A 22,937-nucleotide genomic window follows, 5' to 3' on the forward strand; every position below is an offset into this window, starting at 1 on the left:
TAAAGCATTGTTGTAGGTGTTCATCATTGCTCAAAATTATCGGAAAGAAGAAAGATTAAACTTAGCACTGTTGCATGTATTTACCGGTACACTGTCCCAAAATCAATTTTAACGTGTCAAGGATTTCATTGTAAGTATAAATTACGTTATATAGAGACTATTTGAACGGCATAAACTTATTTTTACATTCTAAAATTTCGCATTACACCCCACGGGACTGAGTGATACACCAGTGTGCCGCGACACACCGGTTGGAAACCACTAATTAGATAACACTAGGTTTACGTATATTGGTGTTTCGGTAATGTACTGTTTTTAATAATGAGTTCTGCGCTATTTTTATGTGCTTTAATACTGAATCAGATGCACCTCCCCGTGAAAAAATATTATATTGGACAAGGATTCGGCCGAACTGCAATAAATTTAATGCATTTTTTATTTAAAACCATTCATTAATTTATTTGAAATACATATAACATTTTTTGAATTTATCGACTAAGATGCAGCCCGTTGCCTACAATTTCATTCTTTATTCTAACGCGAGGCTTAGATATTTAATTTTTGTCATTCGATTCATTATCGTTTATGACGCATTCATTTTATGTAATGGTTCGGTAATCAGAGCACGTCAAAAGATTTTTTGCTTACTTAAAGCGAATAAGTTATTGTTAAATCAGTTGTTATAGAATTAATTATCTAAAACTTTTAAAAATAATTAATCTACGTTTAGCCAAGAACAAGTATTTTTTCTCAGATCGATTCAGAAGAAGGCAGATCGATTTAAATAAGGCAGATAAGTAATGATAAAGGTGGAGTGTCAACCTATTATTTATTTCACAAATTACGAAACGAGTACGCCTTATCCTTATAACCAAGTGATGAAATAGTAGTCTAGTACTAACAGGTTTTTGTCGTTGCATTTCCAATATTATATACAAACGAAACCGACAGTATAATGGTGATGACACCATAGTAACTAACTAATTAAAGGATATTAAAGAAGGTTAAAATTAATTTAAAAAAAAAACAAATCCGACAATCAAAAATTCTCACGATACAGTTGATCATTATTAAATTATTTCAACATATCTATAAAAACATTTAATTAATTAATTAACGAACTACAATTAAAAGAGGTGATCTTAAATTAAATACGTATTCATGTTAATGTAAATGGACTGATTTTGGTGCTTGTTGTTCTATAATGTAGAGGAAATTCCTTTTGGGATTTTTTTATAAATTTTTACTCCATATAACTTTGACGAAACATTTTTTAAACGATGGAATTTCATCGTGTATACTAACGATTTATCGATATTTTTCATTGCGATTTTTTGTCATAATTGGTCAGTATTGTATTATTATTGTAAATAAGGCTGCTGTCATTCTGATTTTCAAAATATTTTCCCATGAAAATTATTTCGGAAGCTTATAGTAAAAGAATAATAAATTTTCCCACATTCTACACACCTTAAGGTATTCTTAATAACATTTACTTTTAGTAATTTCTCTAAATTTATTTTCTTTTCTTTTTTCAAGACATTAATGTTTTGTTGCTATGTTTTTTTTTGCAGTCGGGCTGCTTTTATTCAGATAACAGCATATTTTGTACTTCTATAAAAAATTTAAGTAATAAAAATAAAAAATTACATCAACTCTGAACTATAATAGTTTTAATTTTTTAAATTTATTGTTTTTGAAATCAGCACTAAATTAAAGTTTAGTATATCGCTCATTTTTAATACATCGTTTTTAATATGAGACGTTTTAGCTTGTTATTTGTAAAACTCCAGCTTATAGAACCGATCAAATCTTCTTTTTTTCTCTTTTTTATAGTTTATTTTTATATAACAGTAGTTCAAAACTTTTTCGACTGACGACACACTTCATTGAACGCCAACGATATCGCGACACAGTTATTTGCTTTTGATTAATAATAATGATAATGATACCGTTACTAATAATACGTAGTATCCGATTCTAAGTATCTCAGGAATGGTCGACCTGAAACTGTGCAAGACTATACTTCAATTACATTCATACGTATCATCCTCTGAAGTAATACCTTACAGTGGTTCCGGAGGCTAAACAGAAACGAAGAAAGAAAAAGTATCAGACATCATTGTACTAATGTTATTATAAAGCGGGCGGATTCCTCTAAAAACAAACAGTATGTTGAGTGGCGTCAGAGAAAAATAAAGTAGTCTTATGGTTCACAGGCCAACGCGCAAATCATCTTCAAGATGTACCAGATTATTCCTATGATTATATTTCACAGTTTTCATTTTAGAAAATGCTCATTCGCATAAATATGACCTTGAAAACGGCAGCGAAATTTTTACAGCCCTCTTAACGGTTGTGAGATACTGACAACTCGCATAAATCCAAAAAGGACTGTACAAAAGCGTATAGAAATGTTGGTTTCATAGTAGATTTGCATGTTCTTAAACAATTTTATTTCCATTGACAGATAGTTTAGTGACATTTGGTATGCTGTTGTCACCAGACGTATCCAAAGGAGAAATGACCTATTCTAACATTATAGCAAATAAGGTACGGAAATATTCTGTTATTAAATTTGTAAAAAAACAACCGTTTGGGTGAAAAAAATTTGGGAGTAAAAAAACCATTTAGGTGTATTTTTATTAACTTCATGCGATCTTTTTATTTTGTGTAAGCTGAGTTTCAAAACTTTTTCTCTGTCTTGAAAGACCCCTACGCTGAAGTGTGAACCCCTTTAACGTGGCAACAATGAAAATTCGGTTTATTACCAAGTGAAAAGAGTAAACAAAGTATTGTTGCAAATGTTCACAGTCATGTAAAATTATCGAAAAGAAAAAAAATAAAATTAGCATTGTTGCTTTTATCTCAAAATAAATTTTTCCGTATCAAAAGTTTCATTATAAGTATAAATTACGTTGTATCGAGATTTTTGAGCGACATAAAAGTTTATGTTTAAATTCTAAAATTTCGCGACATATCCTACAGGACTGAGTATACCAGTGTCGCCACACACCGGTTGGAAACCGCTGTTGTATATAAAGTAAAATGAATTAGAACACGGTATGAATTCTAAAAGGTAAATTCACTAGCCGGTAAAACGTTTCAAATACAGGGTCATTCACGGGAACCGGATGTTTTTAAAATAATTATAAAAAATTGAATATTTACTTTAAAAAAGTTTTATCGGTACTGAAACACTTGTTAAATCAAAGCATTTGTTACTTACTCGTGAACGAAAAATTATGACCGGGAAGTGATATCCATTTTGGGCAATACATTGTTGTAGCCTTTCACGGTAACCGGCCTAAATTCTTTGCAGCATGTCTACATCAATCTGGGTGACGTGATGACGAATTGCGATCTTTAGGTCCTCCAATCTACGCGGTTTATTGTCGTACCCACGTGATTTCAGAAACCCCCCCAGAAAAAATTCACAACTACTCAAGTCGGGGGACCGAGGGGGCCAAGGAATGTCGCCGAATCTGGAAACGATCCGTCCCGGAAACAAGTTACGGAGAAAAGCCATCGTTGCCCTCGCTGTGTGCGCTGTAGCTCCATCCTGCTGGAATAATACATTTTCAAAATCGATTCCCCGGTTTCGTAACTCAGGGATGAAAAACGTATTCAATATCGCAATGTAATGATCAGGTATTACAGTTACGGCAGCGTCATTTTCTTCAAAAAAATATGGTCCAATAACAACGACCTTTCCTATTGCACACCAGACAGTCACCTTTGGGCTATGAAGTGGTCTCTCGTGAAGCCGATGTGGGTTTCTTTCTCCCCGATACCGGCAATTCTGTTTGTTGACGAAGCCATTCAGATGAAAATGGGCTTCGTCACTCATTAACATTAACAAATTTTCATTTTCTTCAAAAACGGGAAGCATTTGTCGACAAAATTGTAATCGCTAAGTGAAATCTTGCTCGTTTAACTGCCGCACGACGGCTATCTTGTAACGATGGAAATGCAGGTCGGTATGCAGAATTCGTCTTACCGTACTTGTGTTCATTTGAAGCGCTGCTGAATGCCCCTGAATAGAGCGGCGTGGGCTTCTGAGAACGGCTTCCCTTACTCGTTCGATGTTCTCCGGAGTGCTAGCAGTTCATCGGGGACCCGGTGGTTTTTTGTTCAATATTGAACCGCTTGTTCGAAGGTTATTTACCCGTCGCAATATTGTGTTACGAGAAGGAACACTTGCATTACGATGGATATTAAACTGACGGCGGAAATCTCGCTGAACAGCAGTTACGGATTCGTCATTTCGCACAAAACTGTCATACGTGTACAGGCGTTGGTCTAGCGTCCACGGCTCCATCTCAACGACTAAAATGTAAATGCTATGAACAAAGGAACGTCAGACACCAGCCACATGCCCCTCCCATCGCGAACGCCCTAGTACAACCCACTTCAAAAACATCCGGTTCCCGTGAATGATCCTGTATATGAATACTACATATTTTAAAGGAATTTTTTATCTTACTATAAATATTTATGTTCGGGCAACCCATCGCCTTGTAGTACGTAGGATAATTAAATCGGTTGTTAGCCCTTACATGACAAATGACAAGAATTTTGGAACCAATGACCACCGTTAGCCTCTAGTTATGGAAAATAAGGCAAAATATTTACCGTTTCAATCAATCGACTGAGGTTTGATGGTCCTTAACCGTTAAAATAGGCAGAAATTTCCATTTACATACTCGGGGCAAACTCTTTAGTCGTTACGTGTTTTAGCTATTTTGTCGCTGGTGGTTTTTATCTTGCGCCTAGTCAGGGTAGAACCGAATAGTACACAGCGTCACGTACGACTGCAGGTTGGTCCAGGCCCCAGTAACCGGTAGGACGTCTCCGGCTTGAATTAGAGTCGGAAGAACACTTTACTCGACTTCAATTCGAGGATTGCTTCGGGGAAGTAGGATTTTACCATGATAGTACTCATTGGTGAGCTCCAAACTAGGAATTGTTTACGATAATTATCCGTTGATAATTATCAACGGATAAGAGTAGGGTTGTTTGGTTTCCGCGTCTCTCGAATGGGGAACGCCGAATGCGTGTTGGCCTTTGATTGACAACTGGGAATTAAAGCGGGTAAATAGCACTAAATTTAATTCTGCAACCCCGTGATAAAATGTATACGGTAGGAGAATAACCTGGTGATTTATCATAGTGGCAGCTTTTGCTGCATTCGTCAGATTTAGGGTCAATGTTGTAATCAAGGTGAATTGTTCAGCACGTAACTTGATGAGCCCCATAAGCTAGGTGGACGTTTATTTTGTCGTTATCTGTATTTGGAAACCGTTTATCGAAAAAAAGAAGAAGAGGAAGAGGATTTTTTGTTTGTTCGGAATGAAAGAAAAACTACTACTCGATCAATCGCAATCAAATTTTTACCCGTGTTTCTTGGCATAACTGAGAAGGTTTTTAGATATATTTTTTCTCGATAATATATATATATATATATATATATAAATATTTTATCATATAAAAAATATATATATATATATGAAGTAGTGGAGATTTGCCGATTGAAGGACAAAATTTAATGAATTGAATTAATGAACTGTGAATCTCTATCAGTGTGAGCTGAGTTGAACTGAATTAATCGAATGAATAATATTAAAAAAGTAATAAAATTTACTTTACGTTAAATGAAATAATACTAAAAAAATTAAAAAAAATTCTGTTTAACAATAATGGGCCTTCCGTGGGTACTACGTATTAAGCTAGTGTGGTGAGGTATGCAAGCACCGATTGCTTTCAAATTTGCAGGATACATTCGCGTTATCCCAGGAAAGGTTTTAAGCCATAGAATAAGGTCCTAGCTTCCTTGAAAGTTAAGATATTAAAAATATTCATTATTTCTTCACCCCTCAAGGAGATTGAAATCGTGAATTAAAGACATTCATTAAGGAAAAAAAGATTAATCCTTTTACTTCATTATTACATTTCTGATAACATGGCAAAAAAATAACTTATGAATTTTTTGTCGTCAAAGCTGAATTAGAGTTACCATAGTTACCGTTATTCTGTCTTGTAATATAGTTTCTTTATTCAGGTTTCTATAAAGCCTGAATACTTAAATTGTTATTTATCAGTACTATTCTAAAAACCATGAGGATAACGAACAATGCGGGGTTTCAGGGGGCGGAGTCCTCCGGGTTGACGGGAATGTTGACGGAAGTGACCTCTGCGGCCCTGGGGTAGAGCCATGGCCCCGAGGAGCCTCTGAGTTGGCTCCAGGGTTCACCTGGGCCCCGAGGGTCCAGATTATGGCTAGACGGCTTTTATCTATTGTACATCAGGACATCAACCCCGCTGAAATACAAGTTGTATTCAGCTCTAGAAATGAAAGTTTCATTCTGTTCACCATAGGGATTAGCTACGTAAGACATAATTACTTTCAGAAAAAGTAAGTATGATTTGTGCTTTACATGCGTCACACCTACAAGAAATAATGGGATATATAGTTAAAAGCAACATACTATTTATTCATTTCTTTTGACAAATAATGCGTATCCCCTCTATAACACAATACTACCTCAACTGCACATAGGAATGTCGTTTGATACCTTTTATCAAATCAGTATATTCCTTTTCCAGTTAAATGACAAGATTTTAATTAAAACTGAATACAAGAATGAACGACCTTCTTGTTGTCAAGCAGTTTAATTACGCGCGTACACACACACCCAAACATAATATTTATATTATATATATCGGACGGTCAATGCATATTTCTTCTAACGAGAAAGGTAAGCAACCGAGCATAAAATGATAAATGAAAGGATACTAGAAATCGAACCCGATTAGCTGATTTAACAACTAGCAAAAGCAACAATTTAAAAGTATATAGTAACATTATTACTGTTTTTTTTTTTTTTGTTTTTTTACATAATAAAAAACTCATGAATACTGTAGATTACTGCATATAGATTAAAAAACTGGAAGGAGAATTTTTGACATGTTGAATAATACATTTTTCTTTTTCAATTAAATTTAAGTTTGTTTTTAAATTTCCAAATGTTTTCTATTTTTAATTCTAGTTAAATTACGTGAAGGCGAATTACGGTTTATAATTACTGACAACTATACATTATCTTATACTAAGCAAAATTCACTCTTATTCACGTTTTAATTATTGTGTTTCCTTTGAAGTATTTATATTTTAATAAAATATGCACTTGTTTTCTATTTTCAGTGGAAATATACGGTTAAAACTCGTGTTAAGGGAGCAATAAAAAATAAGAGAACTTTCTTATTGCCTAAGCCTAAGAAGTATTAAGAACTAAGCCTAAGAACTATTGCCTAAGAAGTATTTAAAAAACAAATTTACGTGTATATAGTGTCGGAGATTTTTAACAATTTATCAGATATATGAAAATTTTTTAATAATATTGCTACTATATTTATGAATTTTTTAAAGTATTGTTTATTTCAGTATGAGAGTATGAAAGGTTTGTTTTGACTCACCTTAAAATTCCTTTTAACAATGAATAGTGTTGCTTTAAGGGAAAACATTTATTTTGTTTACTTTTAAATGGAATAAAAAATATATACATTTATTGTAATATTTTTAATTAATGAATTATTTATACATAGCTGAAAAATATAATTATACAGAGTGTTTCTGAAATAATGGGCTGGCTCTACTTTTTCAGATTCTGCTTGTAAAACTAAACAAAAAATATCATGAGGAAAAATGGCAATTTCTCCTTCGTTCTCCTCCTGTCCGCCATTTTGTTATTTTCATATAATAATTCATATCTCAAGTTCGTTATGACGCGAATCACATAAATCCTTGGTAAGACTCTTGGTAATAAAGTTTTAAAATTAGCAAAAAATCAGGACTTAAATACCTTCCGAAATTACAAAATGGGGGCCGTGTTTATTTTTCAATCTGTTATATCTCCATAAATATTATTTTTATCAAAGTTTATGTTTTTTCTAAAATATTAAGCCTTTTATTTCGAAAAAAATGAAAATTTATTTTTGAAAATCGGTTAACACATACTGGAATTTTAGGAGAAAATTGATGTAATTTTGTGTCATAAATATTAGGTCTATTATTGTGAGAAAATTATTACTTAACTTGATACTAATTTACAATACTAGAATTAACAATAAATAAAAACGATTAATATTTCATGGAATTGTGTAAAGTGAAGGACATGAAAACAGACACTTTTTAGCACAACATTTTAACATGTGATAGATGAGACATAGATTTACCATTATCAACCGGAGTCACATAGTGGAAGCACACGAGTTCAGCTGTCAAGAAAACATTTCGATCAGTTTATCAGCACAAGGCTCAGATAACTAGAGAATCCATCGACCAGTGGAATCGGGAAGTACTACCTCACTTCCCTTATAGAGTTCTTACTTTTCTTTTTTTTTCCTGTTTAGCCTCCGGTAACTACCGTTTAGATAATACTTCAAAGGATGAATGAGGATGATATGTATGAGTGTGAATGAAGTGTAGTCTTGTACAATCTCAAGTTGACCATTCCTGAGATGTGTGGTTACCCAACCCCCAAAGAACACCCGATATCCACGACTTAGTATTTAAATCCGTGTAAAAATAACTGACTTTACTAGGACATGAACGGCTGGAACTCTCAACTTCCAAATCAGCTGATTTGGGAAGACGCGTTCACCACTGGACCAACCAGGTGGGTTAAATCTACCATCAACTTTTTTTTTTTTTTTTTTTTTTTTTTTTCTCTCAGCTCCCCTGAGCCGGACCGACTTGTTGGTATTACGCCGCCCAGGGGAGTGTCTTTAAACTCAAATAGGCCTCCCCACCTACCGGCCATACACCGGCAAGGCAGGTCGGCCCACCGATTAGCTCCTTTTGAGAGTTCTTCATCAATATTGCCCCTCTGGGGACCCAAAAGGGCAATACTAATACACCACATTATTACACCACGCTAGACCCAGTTCGCCGCGACGCGGTGCCGGGTCCCTTCAGTATTCAGTGTGCTGTTGCCTGACTGTTACCCGTGGAGTCCTTGGTGGCTCATCAGTGCCAACACACCGCAGCATGCTGGACCTCACCAACAAGGCTGTCCACCCAGTCCTATTCTAGCCAACACCTTGTCTTCTCTCATCGGAGTATTTCTGTAGAACAACTTGTCTAACAAAACTAGCAAAATTATTCCAGTTTGACTCGCTTCTTAGCATGTATTCTATTGTTTTCTCTGGAGTTATACCTGTGAGTGCCTTACTATGTCTAAGTGTGTCCCACCTATTGCACTCAAAAAAGGTGTGCTCAGCATCATCTATCTCGTTGCAGTAGTTGCAAATTGGCTCTTCTCTCTTGCCTATTTTGTGCAGGTAGTCATTGAAGGAACCATGTCCTGTAAAAAACTGCGTTAGGTGATGATCAACCTCACCAAATCCTCTCGACAACCATGGCTTGATGTTGGAGATGAGGGTTCTCATCCATCGACCCACAGCTTCCTGCGACCATCTTTCCTGCCAGATATTATAAACGGCATCCCTGACCTCTATCAACCTAAGTGAGGTTATTTTAACGGTCATCAAATTCAGCCCAATATAAGAAGAAAATTTTTACGAATTCATAGCAATATCTGAGGGAGAAGTAAAGTTTAGGATAATCCGGACGAAGCCGAGTATGAATTTAGTAAAAAATAATAATAAAACGGACTAAAAATAAAATTTAATTTCTATTATTTACCGATCAGGCTGATCTGGTCTGGTTAATTCGTCGTCGCAAATCATTTGTTTAACAGCTGATTTTGAAATCGACGTTTCTGAGGTTCAAATCTTAGTAAAGGTTTGTTACTTTTATACAGCTTTGAATACTAGACAACCGATACCGGTATACTTTGATAGTTGGGGTTCAGTTAACCGTACCTCTCAGGAATGGTCGGTCTGAGTCTGTAAAAGGCCTTAATTTACATGTAATACATATCATTTTCATCTCATTTTGAGCGTGGAGGGAGGTTGCGTTTAGTTCAGTAATTAAACAGATTGCAACGTACACATTAGGAAGATAGAATAAAAATTTTTATTATTTTAATATTTTTGCAATTTTATTTTCACGAAATTTTATGAAGGAAGATTTAGATGTTTCTAACATACAAAACCAAATAAAGATCAATATTGTTCTATACAGATAAATACTTACAACTAAAGATTCTTTACGTAAATAAAGATTTACTACTTTTGAACTTAATGGATCACAAACATTGTGAAATAAAAAACATTTTTTTTTTGTAATATAACAATTTAAAATAAAAAATTCGGAAATCAAATTTCTAACCTATGACTACTCAATTAATGATATAACATACATAGAATTAATTAAATCTATATTAATAAATTTTATTTACTGGTAATATATCACCTAATTTAAAATTTCTTCTGCTTTGTTCCTAAACATTTTATTTATTTCTCTCTAAGCGGTTAGAGAAAATAGAAAGCTGAAATTTAAAGATTACATTTATAGAAAACACATATAATTATGTAATATTATTCCGTTAATCGATAAATTAAAAACAAGTTTTTTAAAATTTGCCTTAATACAAATTTTTAATTAGCCCACATTACAAACAGAAATAGAATAAAGTTACATCCACATAAATTGTTTTACGACAAAAATAATTGGGAATAGACAAAATTTAATTAAAAAAAAAAAAAAAACTTGTTATTTTGTTTTGAATTAATTTACTATGAATTAATCAAAGCCATGCGAGACCTCTTCTTAATATGACAATTTAGTGTGAGAAATTGATCGATATTCTAATAATATAAAATTAGTTCAACTAAATTACTACACATATATCAATTTAATTATGTAATGTAAAAATTATAGATCTAATTGGTTTTAATCTTTTACCTTAGAATATTCTTTTACATCATGCTATATATAAAGCTGACCATTTTATAAACATCTCTAGTTTTCAACCGAAAGTTTCCGGATTCTAATTTCGTTCAAGTTTTCTAATCTTTTACACTCAACTACATTTCTAAATAATATTCTCACGTAAAAATGTTATGTAATTAATCTCGTTTACTTATTTGATTGATTTAATTTTTGCTAATATTTTAACCTTAATATAATTATATCTTCTACAGCACCCGTTTACCATCAAATGAACTAAACTTGGATTTTTTAATAAATGATCCATTGTCCTGTTTCAACCCTTTACAAGATTCTGCTGTAAATTTTTCTTCTATTCTCTTAAAATCCCTTTATTTTGAATTGTATGAACCCACCTAACTTTCGATCTCTTTCTGTAACATATTTCAAAGACCACGATACCTTTTCTCTTCCACTTCACCTATTATCCATGTTTTCCTATCTCAAAGCTTAGATATTTTTTTAAGTATTCCTTAGAACTATATTGGATATAAATCAGCTGATTTCGAAGTCGAGAGTTATAAGGTTCAAATCCTAGTAAAGGCAGTTACTTTTATACAGATTTAAGTACTAGATCGTGGATACCGTTGTTATTTGGGGGTTGGGTTTCAAATAACCAAACATCTCAGGAATGGTCAAGCTGAGACTGTACAAGACTACACTTCATTTACATTTATACATTTCATCCTCTGAAGTATTCCAGCGTGGACAGTGGGTGGTGAATGTAGGTGAGTTATCGGTAAACAGTAATGAAAGTGACAGTATTCTAAAGTGTAGGGTAGTTTAACTGCATCCAGTAAAAGTAAAATAATATTTGCAGAAAGGGATTTTTATCAACTTTAGACTGGTCTATTGTTATCTGTTTGTTAATTAAATATTAATTTCTATTAGTCATTATAGCATTTTAAAAAAATTAGGGTTCAAATACAGAGATAGAAGAACAATTGCTAACATGTACAGGAACCAAACAGCAACAATAACAATTGAAGAACATAAGAAAGAAGCCCTAATAAGAAAGGGAGTCCGACAAGGATGTTCCCTATCTCCGTTACTTTTTAATCTTTACATGCATCTAGCAGTTAATGATGTTAAAGAACAATTTAGATTCGGAGTAACAGTACAAGGTGAAAAGATAAAGATGCTACGATTTGCTGATGATATAGTAATTCTAGCCGAGAGTAAAAAGGATTTAGAAGAAACAATGAACGGCATAGATGAAGTCCTACGCAAGAACTATCGCGTGAAAATAAACAAGAATAAAACAAAAGTAATGAAATGTAGTAGAAATAACAAAGATGGACCGCTGAATGTGAAAATAGGAGGAGAAAAGATTATGGAGGTAGAAGAATTTTGTTATTTGGGAAGTAAAATTACTAAAGATGGACGAAGCAGGAGCGATATAAAATGCCGAATAGCACAAGCTAAACGAGCCTTCAGTAAGAAATATAATTTGTTTACATCAAAAATTAATTTAAATATCAGGAAAAGATTTTTGAAAGTGTATGTTTGGAGTGTCGCTTTATATGGAAGTGAAACTTGGACGATCGGAGTATCTGAGAAGAAAAGATTAGAAGCTTTTGAAATGTGGTGCTACAGGAGAATGTTAAAAATCAGATGGGTGGATAAACTGACAAATGAAGAGGTATTGCGGCAAATAGATGAAGAAAGAAGCATTTGGAAAAATATAGTTAAAAGAAGAGACAGACTTATAGGCCACATACTAAGGCATCCTGGAATAGTCGCTTTAATATTGGAAGGACAGGTAGAAGGGAAAAATTGTGTAGGCAGGCCACGTTTGGAGTATGTAAAACAAATTGTTGGGGATGTAGGATGTAGAGGGTATACTGAAATGAAGCGACTAGCACTAGATAGGGAATCTTGGAGAGCTGCATCAAACCAGTCAAATGACTGAAGACAAAAAAAAAGAAGAAATTAGTCATTATAACGTTTTTAGTTAATTGGCCTGTACTCTGGTTTCTATAATTTAATTTTCATTTGAAAAATCTTGTCCTTTTTATTTCGATTACTATTTTGTTTGTTATATATACGTATTTTCATTATTTTTATTATTTATTTTGTTAATGTGTCTTTAGGGTAATAAATTGTATTTATAAGAAATTTTTAGTCTTTTAGTCTCTCAATATCCTGGTTGAACCGCGAACACGCGACACTGAATCAGAAGTGGGATACAAGAGTGCTAGGGTTAGTCAACCCCAGTCTTAGGTTTATATTTGTTATTTTCTATATATATATATATATATATATAAATTGGCTTTTTATTTTATGTTTGTGATATATATTACCAAAGCATTCCAAATTGCGTTCCCTTACACTGTTAATTTTTATCATAAAAAGAAAAAAATTATATTTATCAATACATTATTTCATATGGAATTTTTTTTTTGCCTTTTCATAGAAAAATATTTAAATTAAATAAATTTAAACAAAAACTATAAAAAACGTTTTCAAGTCTTTTTAAAATTGTTAACTTTTTGAAGCAGCTAAGAAAATAAAATAAAAAAATCTAAACTTTTAGTATTCGATTACATTTTAAGAATGTGGCCAAGTTAAAAAAAATATGAAATTTTTATTTATCTTTACTTTCCTAATATGTACGTTGCAATTTGTTCATCTAGTGAACAATATGCAATCCCCTCGCAGCCCCATGATATGTATGGCATGTAAATGAATTCTAGTCATGGACAGACTGAGCCAGACCATTCCTGAACGTATGATTAATTGAATCCCAACTGCCAAAGTACACCGGTATCCACTGTTTATGAAACTTGACGTAAAAAAGAAAAATAATAAATAAAATTAGTCTTCAAAATTCCGAATGCCTAGGTAAAATAATTTATTTTTTCGATACAGTTCACACATTACAAGACTAAATCTTGATGTATGCTTTTATTAAAAAAAAATCCTTTCTCGCATTTTAGTATAATTTCGAAAATGTAATTTATTTTTTAATTACGAGGCTCGGCTGATAAATTTTGCATATATATGCGTAGCGTGGAAATGAAAAGAGATACCGGAATGAAATAAAAAATGAATAAAAATTCAATAACTTAGCTACAGAATGCAGTATTTATTTTTCAATATAATCCCCGTTTACACTGATACACTTCCAAACGTGTGACAAGGTTTTGAATTCGGTCACTCAAAAATTGCGGCGGTCTTTCTCAGATCCAAGTGGCTACAGCTTCCTTCACCTTATCGTCGATGGTGTAATGATTACTTTTGGAATCCTTCTTGAGATGAGGGAAGAAGTGGAATTCGCACGGAGCCAAATCTGGCGAGAATGGCGGATGCAGAATAGGCTCAAACTTTAGCTTGGAAGAGCCATCAGAGAGTTTGCGCGGTACACATCGTGCACAGATTGTACGGTAACACAATTGTTGGATAATATGATCTACTCATTCTTTAGATATGCCTAACTGAATAGCGACGCGTTGCTGAGTGATTTTCCGATCAATTTAAAGCAAATCGTCCACCTTCTTTCGATGTTTCTCGTCAGTCAAAGAAACTGGTCGTCCGCGGCAATGTGCGACCTCAATTGTCACTTTACCAGCTTCAAATTCGCGAAATTTCAACGTCCACCTATCACACTACTCCTGTCAAAAGTTTCACTACCGTAAACCGCTTTTAAACGATGCAAATTATTCGTAGGATTCACATTTTCTGATCATAAAAATTCGATCACTGCGCGCTGTTTTAGTCGTGTTGACATATTGGCCGTACTTGACTCCATTGTAACTGATACTGAAAACAAACCGGTAAACGGACTTAAACGCATTATCGCAGATTTGTAGAAAGGGATTTTAGCTATCATGTGCTGCCACGCCCAACTCGATTGTACCTTTAGTCTTCATGTAGCACGCTAGTGTTACATGAAGACAAAAGGTACTATCAAAAATATACAAAAAGTCGTGAGTATGTAAAGAAGATTTTTTTCACTTTTATTTGATTATTTATTTAAAACCAATCTAATTTAAATAATACAGTAATGAATCAAACTTCAAATTATGAAACGGTTACCGATTCATAAAAGTTAGAAATAAGTAGAAAAAATGGAAAAACACATTTTGTTAATAATTTAACCACTTTATCGTTTGAGAAACATCAGAAAAAATATAAACACCTTTGGTGATGTTAGTCTAAACCGCCTCCAATGAAATGTAATTTTCATATTAAATAATGATTAATAGTAATCATTACAGTACGGATTTTTATAAATTTCCGGCTGCCCAATGGCTTCCCATTTAGTAGACTATTACTTAAAAGGAAAATTAACTAGTACCTTAAAGTACGTTAAGCATGCACGTAGAGAATTATATAAATAAATGATTCTAATCTAAGTAAAATTTTGAGATACTGTACCCAGAGTTACTGCATCTCCCTCCCCTTTTAACTAATTGTAACCAAAATTAAATGGCATCAACGATACGTATTCCCATCAATGATTACGTATCATTGATGCGTAATCATGCGGATCAATGATACGTAATCACTGTAAAATAATAGTTTATACAATCTAAAAATATCAACAAAAAAATACGAAGCACAGTTGTAGGACTTTCCCATCCCGCGGCTAAAGCCGCGTTCTGTGAAAATTCTACAACTGTCGGTTGTTTCTGATGCACGGCTTACACATAACTTAATTTAAAATATTTATCATCTTATTTAAATATAATATTTTTTCGTTTATTTAATTCAGTGATTCTATTTAAAGCGCGCGCGAATAACATATTTAATTCGCGCGGATGTGAGGGTATTAGCGGCAACAGTCGGTACTAACTAAACTAAAGTAATTTTACAACTTACATAAAACAAATTTCTTTTATACGGTCGTCAGACTGGTGTAGCCACGGGGCTTAACGCATCAGGACTGAGTCAACGGGGCGATAGAGTTCGAGTCCCAGCCAGACCGAATTACTATTTTACACTTTAAATATTATTGATTTATTTAATTCTACTGCTCACTCTTGATGTCAAAACATAACATACGACTACAATAGAATGTTTTAGGATGAAGGTGCGATTTTACAAAACCTTTCTAATTGTTAACAAATTATTATTTTTAATTGTTAACGCCACTATGCCGATCTCCGTAGCGGACTGGTAGCGTCTCGGCCTTTCATCCGAAGGACCTGGGTTCGAATCCCGATTAGGCGTAGAAGTTTTCATACGCTACAAAATTCTACTTCCATATCCTTTGCACAAACTTCAAGCTTTGTTGTGGTATCATCAAACCCTAAAAAAAGTGTCTAAGAAAGATATGATCTTAATTAGGCAAAATCTCAAAATGCTGGGGGTGACCTTGCTCTATAGCCTCACCCCCTTGGCCTTTTAACTTGAAAATTTAATGGCATCAATGCCCTATACATAGAAACAATCTGATCGGGTGTGTTCAAAATCGGTCCTGTAGTTCTGGAGATATAAGGTGATTTAGAGGCCAACACTGAACACACGCACATACGAACATTAACATCCGCAAAATATCCATCCGGTTCTTTTATATTTTGGGTTCCTTAGGTGTGAAAACTTCCGATAAAAACCGCGTATGCCAAAATTGGATCGATTACAATACTTTCCCTTGTAGAGCGGTAGCGCTACAAGGGAAAGTAAAAATAAAGCTAAAAAGTAATCAGCCTTATCATTCCCATATTCTTAAATGAAATTGCTTAATACATAATCGAAACGTGTACATTAATGCAATGGAGTGAATGCATTAATGCAACGTCTAATTATTGCAAGAATTTGACTTGAGTCCAAAAACGACAAAAAAATGTTTTTTTTCTTATCTTAGGTGCATTACTTATTTGAACAAATTTGAAAGAAATATTTTAATATAAGAGACCCGTAAGGGTCTCTTGATCGATTATTACCAGAATTAAATTAAATAAAATTAACCACAATCTAAATTTAGAAAGAAAAGAATTTTCTTTCTAGGACATATTTTCAGAATGGAAGAGACCAGAGTTATCAGACGGATAATCGAACTTTTCTGGAACAAGAAAAGCAGACCGAACTGGTTATACGAAGTACAGAAAGACTTGGAGGAATTAAACATAACCTGTGAAAACCTAAAAACGAAAACCGGAAACTATGAGAAATTAAAAAATAAAGAAACAAGATTCCTATCAAAATCCAAGAAAACAATAAGCCGGGTGTACTCTGAACAAAAAGGGGCAAGAAGATCTGAAACCCTTAGAAATTACTGGCAAAAAAGAAAAGCTGAAAAACAACAAATCGGCAAGAAAAGAAAGAACTTGCCAAAAAAAAAAATGAACTAAAGTGATCCATTATGGTCTTAAAAGTAATAAAAAAAATTAACCACATATAGAAATTATCGTACCAAATCTTATTTAATTCGATCCATCCAGTCCGAAGATATCAAGTAATAACCATTCATACATACATCTTCCCGAATTTTTCAATGCCAACATTTTTTTTTTTGTTTCTTTTTTTGTTAGATGGGTCATGAAACGATAAGATCTGCAAAACTCTCCCCTATGCAAAGTTTAAACTGATTACTATACCTTCCCTTACATATAAAAAATATACTGCGTACTTGTACATTATAATTAATTATATCGCCAGAAGAAATACATTTGCTTTATTTTATTATTTTATTTCTTTAAGCAACTACATACAAATTGTTTAATTACACAGTTATTCGTAATAGATGCTAAGACTTCCCGGGTCTCGAACCAAAAACCTTTCAGATGAAAGACATATAGAGTACCACTCCTCCACGGTGGTCTGTATTGTTATACTATAATATTATGATAAAATAATAGTAATAAATTTTTTCGTACATCAAATTATCGTGCTGTGTTTGGTAAAAACATACGTTTTTTTTAAGTTAATTTCACTAATTTCGTAAAGTGGTTTTAGTTCTATTTGACAACAATATATTTGCTCAAATTAAAATGTAAATTTGTAAATAAATAAATAACAAAATATACTTTCTATTTATATATTAATATATTACATATATTAAAAATAATTAAATAGTAATGGTTTAAAATTACTTACTACTGCATCAATTAATATTAGTTGTGATATAAGTAAAAGCAACTTCATAACAACTGCTGTTGAACACGGTCAGTCGCATACTAAATTAAAACCATCCTGTACGAACGGTTTCATCAATGCTAACTTGTACAATAAAGGTGTGTATTTCTTATTACGGGAAGTTGTATATATGTAATGCACGGCTAATAAATGCGTTTTACACACTCATTCATAAATTATTGTTATCATTTTTCATTATTATTATTATTATTATGTTAAATTTTACTTTACTTTTTAAATAACGTGATTTTAATTATTAAATCTACATATATATATCAATTTTTTATGCATGAATGAATTTAACCTATACGTTTAATATCAAGGTACACAGACACGCTATTTAATTCTTTTTGCTTTTGTAAATCTGAGTTTTTATATAATAAAAAGAAAAGTTCACTAGATAAACAACTTTTAAATAGATAAATAAACGTAATTCTGCTAATTCCATAATACTAGTTAATCCGTTTATCATTTTTTTTTTTTTGTTTTTTTGTCTTTGTTTATTTGTGTTTCTTTCTTTTTCCAATTATAAATGACTATTTTAAAATGTTTTCTAGTGATTTATAGACCATTATACGTACCAATATTTTGCCTATATAAATTGTTTGTTTTTTTTTTTTCAAAGAAGATTAACATTCTGTATCTTTTTATTAAGATTCTGCTTATTTTTCTTTCGTAATACCACGTGTATAAAATTTTCCGATTGAATAGAAATAGTAACAGAATTTGTACAACTTTCTCTAAGGGTAATGACGTCTTTTCGCAGTTAGTCCCTGTTATGAAGTGATAAAGGTATTATTAGAAGGGATAAATCTTTCCAACATTCCAAAGGTGTTATTTTATTCACATGCCGTAGAAAATCGCAAAAGACAATGGGGAAGTTACATCATTCTTCAAATTTTCTAATAAATCTGGTATGAAATTCTGATTAATCTTGAGGATCATGGCTAGGTAATATTATGGAACTATATGTTTCTATCAGGTCACTCGCAACTGCTGTGATGTGTGTGTGCGCACGCGCGTCTGTGTGACATTTAAAAATTTTTTTTCGTTAATTACCCATAGACAAATGAGATTTAATAAATGTTCTTACATTGAAATGATCTTTTTTCGTAGTAATACCCCAAGCGGGCGGGGCAACTCAAAAGTTCTTAAGGATACATTTATTACATCATTTTAAAGGGCATTAAAAAAAATTGGCATAAAACCACTGGTCTATGGACAACTATAACCAAAATTAAGATCGTAAAACTTTTTTTTCATAGCTAGTTTTAAAAGTGACCTAAGTCTTATATCGAATAAAGAAATCATTCCAAGATAGAAGAATTTGCTTATTTTTTTTTGGTAATATTTTATTGTTGATTTAAAAGATATTGTAGACCAAGTTTAAAAGTAGTGATTTATGAAAAAAATTAAATGGCCGCCAATTTGGTTGTTAGAATTATAGTAGCTCGATTTTTTTTTTACACCAAAATAGATGTTTTTGGTGTAATGCGTTATGCCAGGCATGGCCAACATACGACCCGCGTAATAAATTTATATGGCCCGCGAAAAATTTTTCAATATTATTTTTTTTATAAGCAATTGAATAATGAAAAATACGGAAATTTAAAAATGCTTCGTTTGCGAGTTACGACTAGTGAAAAATTTCCCTTGTTTTTCGACAGCACCGGTGAAATGAGGTCGTACTGAAATTTTTAGGACGGTAGTTAAGTTTAGTGATTTCTTACGGTTTTTGGCCTGAAAAATTGAATAAAATAGGGAGTTTTTGAGAAATATGCGGTTAAAACCAGTAAATTAAACCATAAAAAAACCCCGGTTTTTTTATGTTTGACGTACAATAACTTTGTTAAATTGGTAATAAGCACATTAAACTTTTAAACAAATCTGGTAAAGAATTTATTTAATTCTGAACAGAATTGTGTAAGATAAGTTGATTAAAACCGAGAAAGGTTAAAAAAATTCGAATTTTATTTATGAAAGTACACGAATCCGATTATCTTACGAGAAATATTTTATAACATTGTAAATAGCGTAATCCTGAATACTATAATTTATACAGCCGGCTCGATAATTTATTGGCTGTATTTTTGAGATTGGTAATAGAACACTCATGTTTGAACTACCCAACATAGATGGGAAGCTGTATGCTAGTAATAAGGCCTTAAATATTATTATCCCAATATTTCGGCACATACTTGTCTATTCAGATTTCATAAATGCCTTGTAGTCAATTAATATGTACTCCAGACATCCTGTTGTATACAAAAAAATAAACTGTTTAATATATATTATTGACTCTATTATATATATTTTTTCCTGTTTAGCCTCCGGGAATCATCGTGAAGTATTACTTCAGAGGATGATATGTACGAGTGTAAGTGAAGTGGTCTTGTACAGTCTCATGTCGACCATTTCTGAGATGTGTGATTAATTGAAACCCAACCAAAGAACACCGGTATCCACGATCTAGTATTCAAATCCATATAAAAGTAACTGTTTTTACTAGGATTTGAACGTTGGAACTGTCGACTTTCAGGTACACACCGCAAAGGAGGCTTGTTTGCAGCCTCCTTTGACTAATCGCGTTGTTTCGAACGATCTTGTCTGTTTTCTGAAGAGGGTGGTTCGTGATGAGTAGCAAAGTGGCTGGAACGTCACCATCAACAGTAAACTTCGTCCAGTTAAGAACACTGTGTCAACGTGGAGCTCTTCATGCAGGAATAACCATCGAGAGGAAGTTATTATTTGCCGTTTGTGAATAGGACACACTAGGATCACTCATGGATATCTCATGGCTCAGACCGATGCACCCGTTAGTGTTCGCTTCAACTACCAACTAATGTACACCACATCCTTATGGACAGTGTCTATTATTTGGAATTGCGATGTAAATTTAAACTAGGGGCAAACATCAGAAATATTTTAGTGACTATAAGACAGTGTTGTCGAATGTCTTGCTATTTCTTATGAACGTGCATCTGTATTCTGATATTTAATTATTATAATGCCCTTCATCTATTTATGCCATTTGACGTATGTCAGATGGTAGTTTTTTGTTTTTAGATTTTTAATATTGTATTTCATTGTACTTTTATCTCGCCTTTAGCATAGGGCATAGGCATTTAACATCTATGTTGTACTGTATGCGTTTTAATTGTTGAATTTATTTTTTATTTATTTTTATTTTAGACGTTTCGTTGTGCGCCCAGAAAAAATAGATTAAAAAAAAGAATCTACGTTACACCTTATTTTTTTACTGGGAAATTTGCTTTTTATGCGAACGGCTTTTGTCATATAATTACTAAATTCTTCTTGACCTATATTAGCTATATTTCTGTCAACATACGGCTAAAAACAGTTTTTAAATGTTTTAAAAGAATTATTTTTCATTTAAATTTTTTTTTTTTTAATTTTGCGCCAAATTAACGATCAGTAACTTTTTAAATCGATTCGCTTTCAAATTCTGTACAGGATTTCTTCTCCTTATTAAATTAGTAGAACTATATGAAGAAACGTGATAATATTCGAAAATGATTAAATATTTAACGACGTACTTTTAAATTCATAAGTTGCTAACCATGATGTATATGGACTTTTTTTTTTTTTAATTTTACACCGATCTCAAAAATTACAAATTTAAATACGAAATATAAAAAAATATTATTTATAAATTAATAAGTAATTTTTTTTATATGATTTTATTTATTTATTTTTAATTTGTGTATTTTCTTAAATAATTAGTCTCAAGGTGTTAAAATTATACCTCTACGGAGGTAATTAATGAAAAATTATATTGCTTTTAGAAATTTATATTTATGCAAATAAGCTACGAGGGCCGTGTGTATTTTTATTGATATATTAGCTTAAAATTATAAACCGTAGAGTTGACGTTCGCGTAGTTTATTTATCAATGTTTTCATTATTTTCTCATAGCTTTATCTACTTAAAGCATATACTTGTATATAATTAAAGTAATACGTATAAATATTTAAACTATTTCGTGATGCCTTTTATTTTTATGTTGTCTTTCAGTTCTATATAAAATTGAAGCAGTAGTAGAATTTGCCTCAATGGTTTTGTTTATTTTAATTTGTGCCCATTATCTTGCTTTATTTCGGTTTAATGTTTGGACTGAGTTATACGTGAACGACGTAACATGTTTTATTAATGAGATATGAAGGATGTAGCTATTTTTATTAGAATAAAAATTAATAAGATTAGGGCTCTTTACAGGTAATTCTTTACAACTTAACAAAAAATGAAGTAAAAAAAATTGCTCAAAAAATATTTTGGTCTAATGGTTAAACACGTCGTCGCAAATCACTAATTTAAAAGCTAATTTTTGAAGTCGAAGGTTCACAGGTTCAAATCTTAGTAAAAATTGGTTGATTTTTTATACGTATTTGAATGCAAGACATGAATATCGGTGTATTTGGTGGTTGGACTTCAATTAATTACACATCTTAGGAATGGTCGGCCTGAATCTGTACAAGACCACACCTCATTTACATGGCATACACATCATCCTCAAAAGAAAAAAATATCTTCCGAGCTTAAAAATATGAGAATAAAATTACTTAATCTAACGATTCTGAGATACGATGGATTTTAAATGTTGAGAAATCGGGAAAAACTGATGAATATTAACGTGGTGTGATGAAAGTCAAAGGGTAAATGTCTAATTAGAATAAGTCCAAATCTAAAATAATTGAAAAGTTTTGATAATCCAACAAAAGTATGTTCTTTATTTTTTATATCACAGAAAACTGTTTTTTGATAATTTTTTTTGCTTTTTATTTTTATTTCCATCTATTTTAAATTAGATCGATTTTTTGTAGCATTTCTGTGCTCTTTGTTTTTTATCATTTTTAGATGAGAGGCAATCTTTTTAAGAAAATAACTTTTTGTTCCATATTAATTTTCCTAACTTCTTTTTTGTGTTTTTATTATTATTTTTTAA

The 22,937-nt window shown here is 32.2% G+C and overlaps 1 protein-coding gene across 1 annotated transcript in view; it reads right to left on the reverse strand.

Annotated features, from left to right (window-relative positions):
• Nucleotides 1-18,002, reverse strand: part of LOC142320107 (uncharacterized) — a 45,349-nt gene extending 27,347 nt beyond the window's left edge. Inside the window, exon 1 of the mRNA XM_075357786.1 lies at nt 17,936-18,002. Within this exon, the coding sequence (XP_075213901.1) occupies nt 17,936-17,983 (48 nt within the window). The 5' untranslated portion in view covers nt 17,984-18,002. The remainder of the gene's footprint in view (nt 1-17,935) is intronic.
• Nucleotides 18,003-22,937: the final 4,935 nt, after the last annotated feature.

The sequence above is a fragment of the Lycorma delicatula genome, chromosome 2 (genome assembly GCF_047948215.1).
Source record: "Lycorma delicatula isolate Av1 chromosome 2, ASM4794821v1, whole genome shotgun sequence".
In the NCBI taxonomy this organism is placed as follows: Eukaryota; Metazoa; Arthropoda; class Insecta; order Hemiptera; family Fulgoridae; genus Lycorma; species Lycorma delicatula.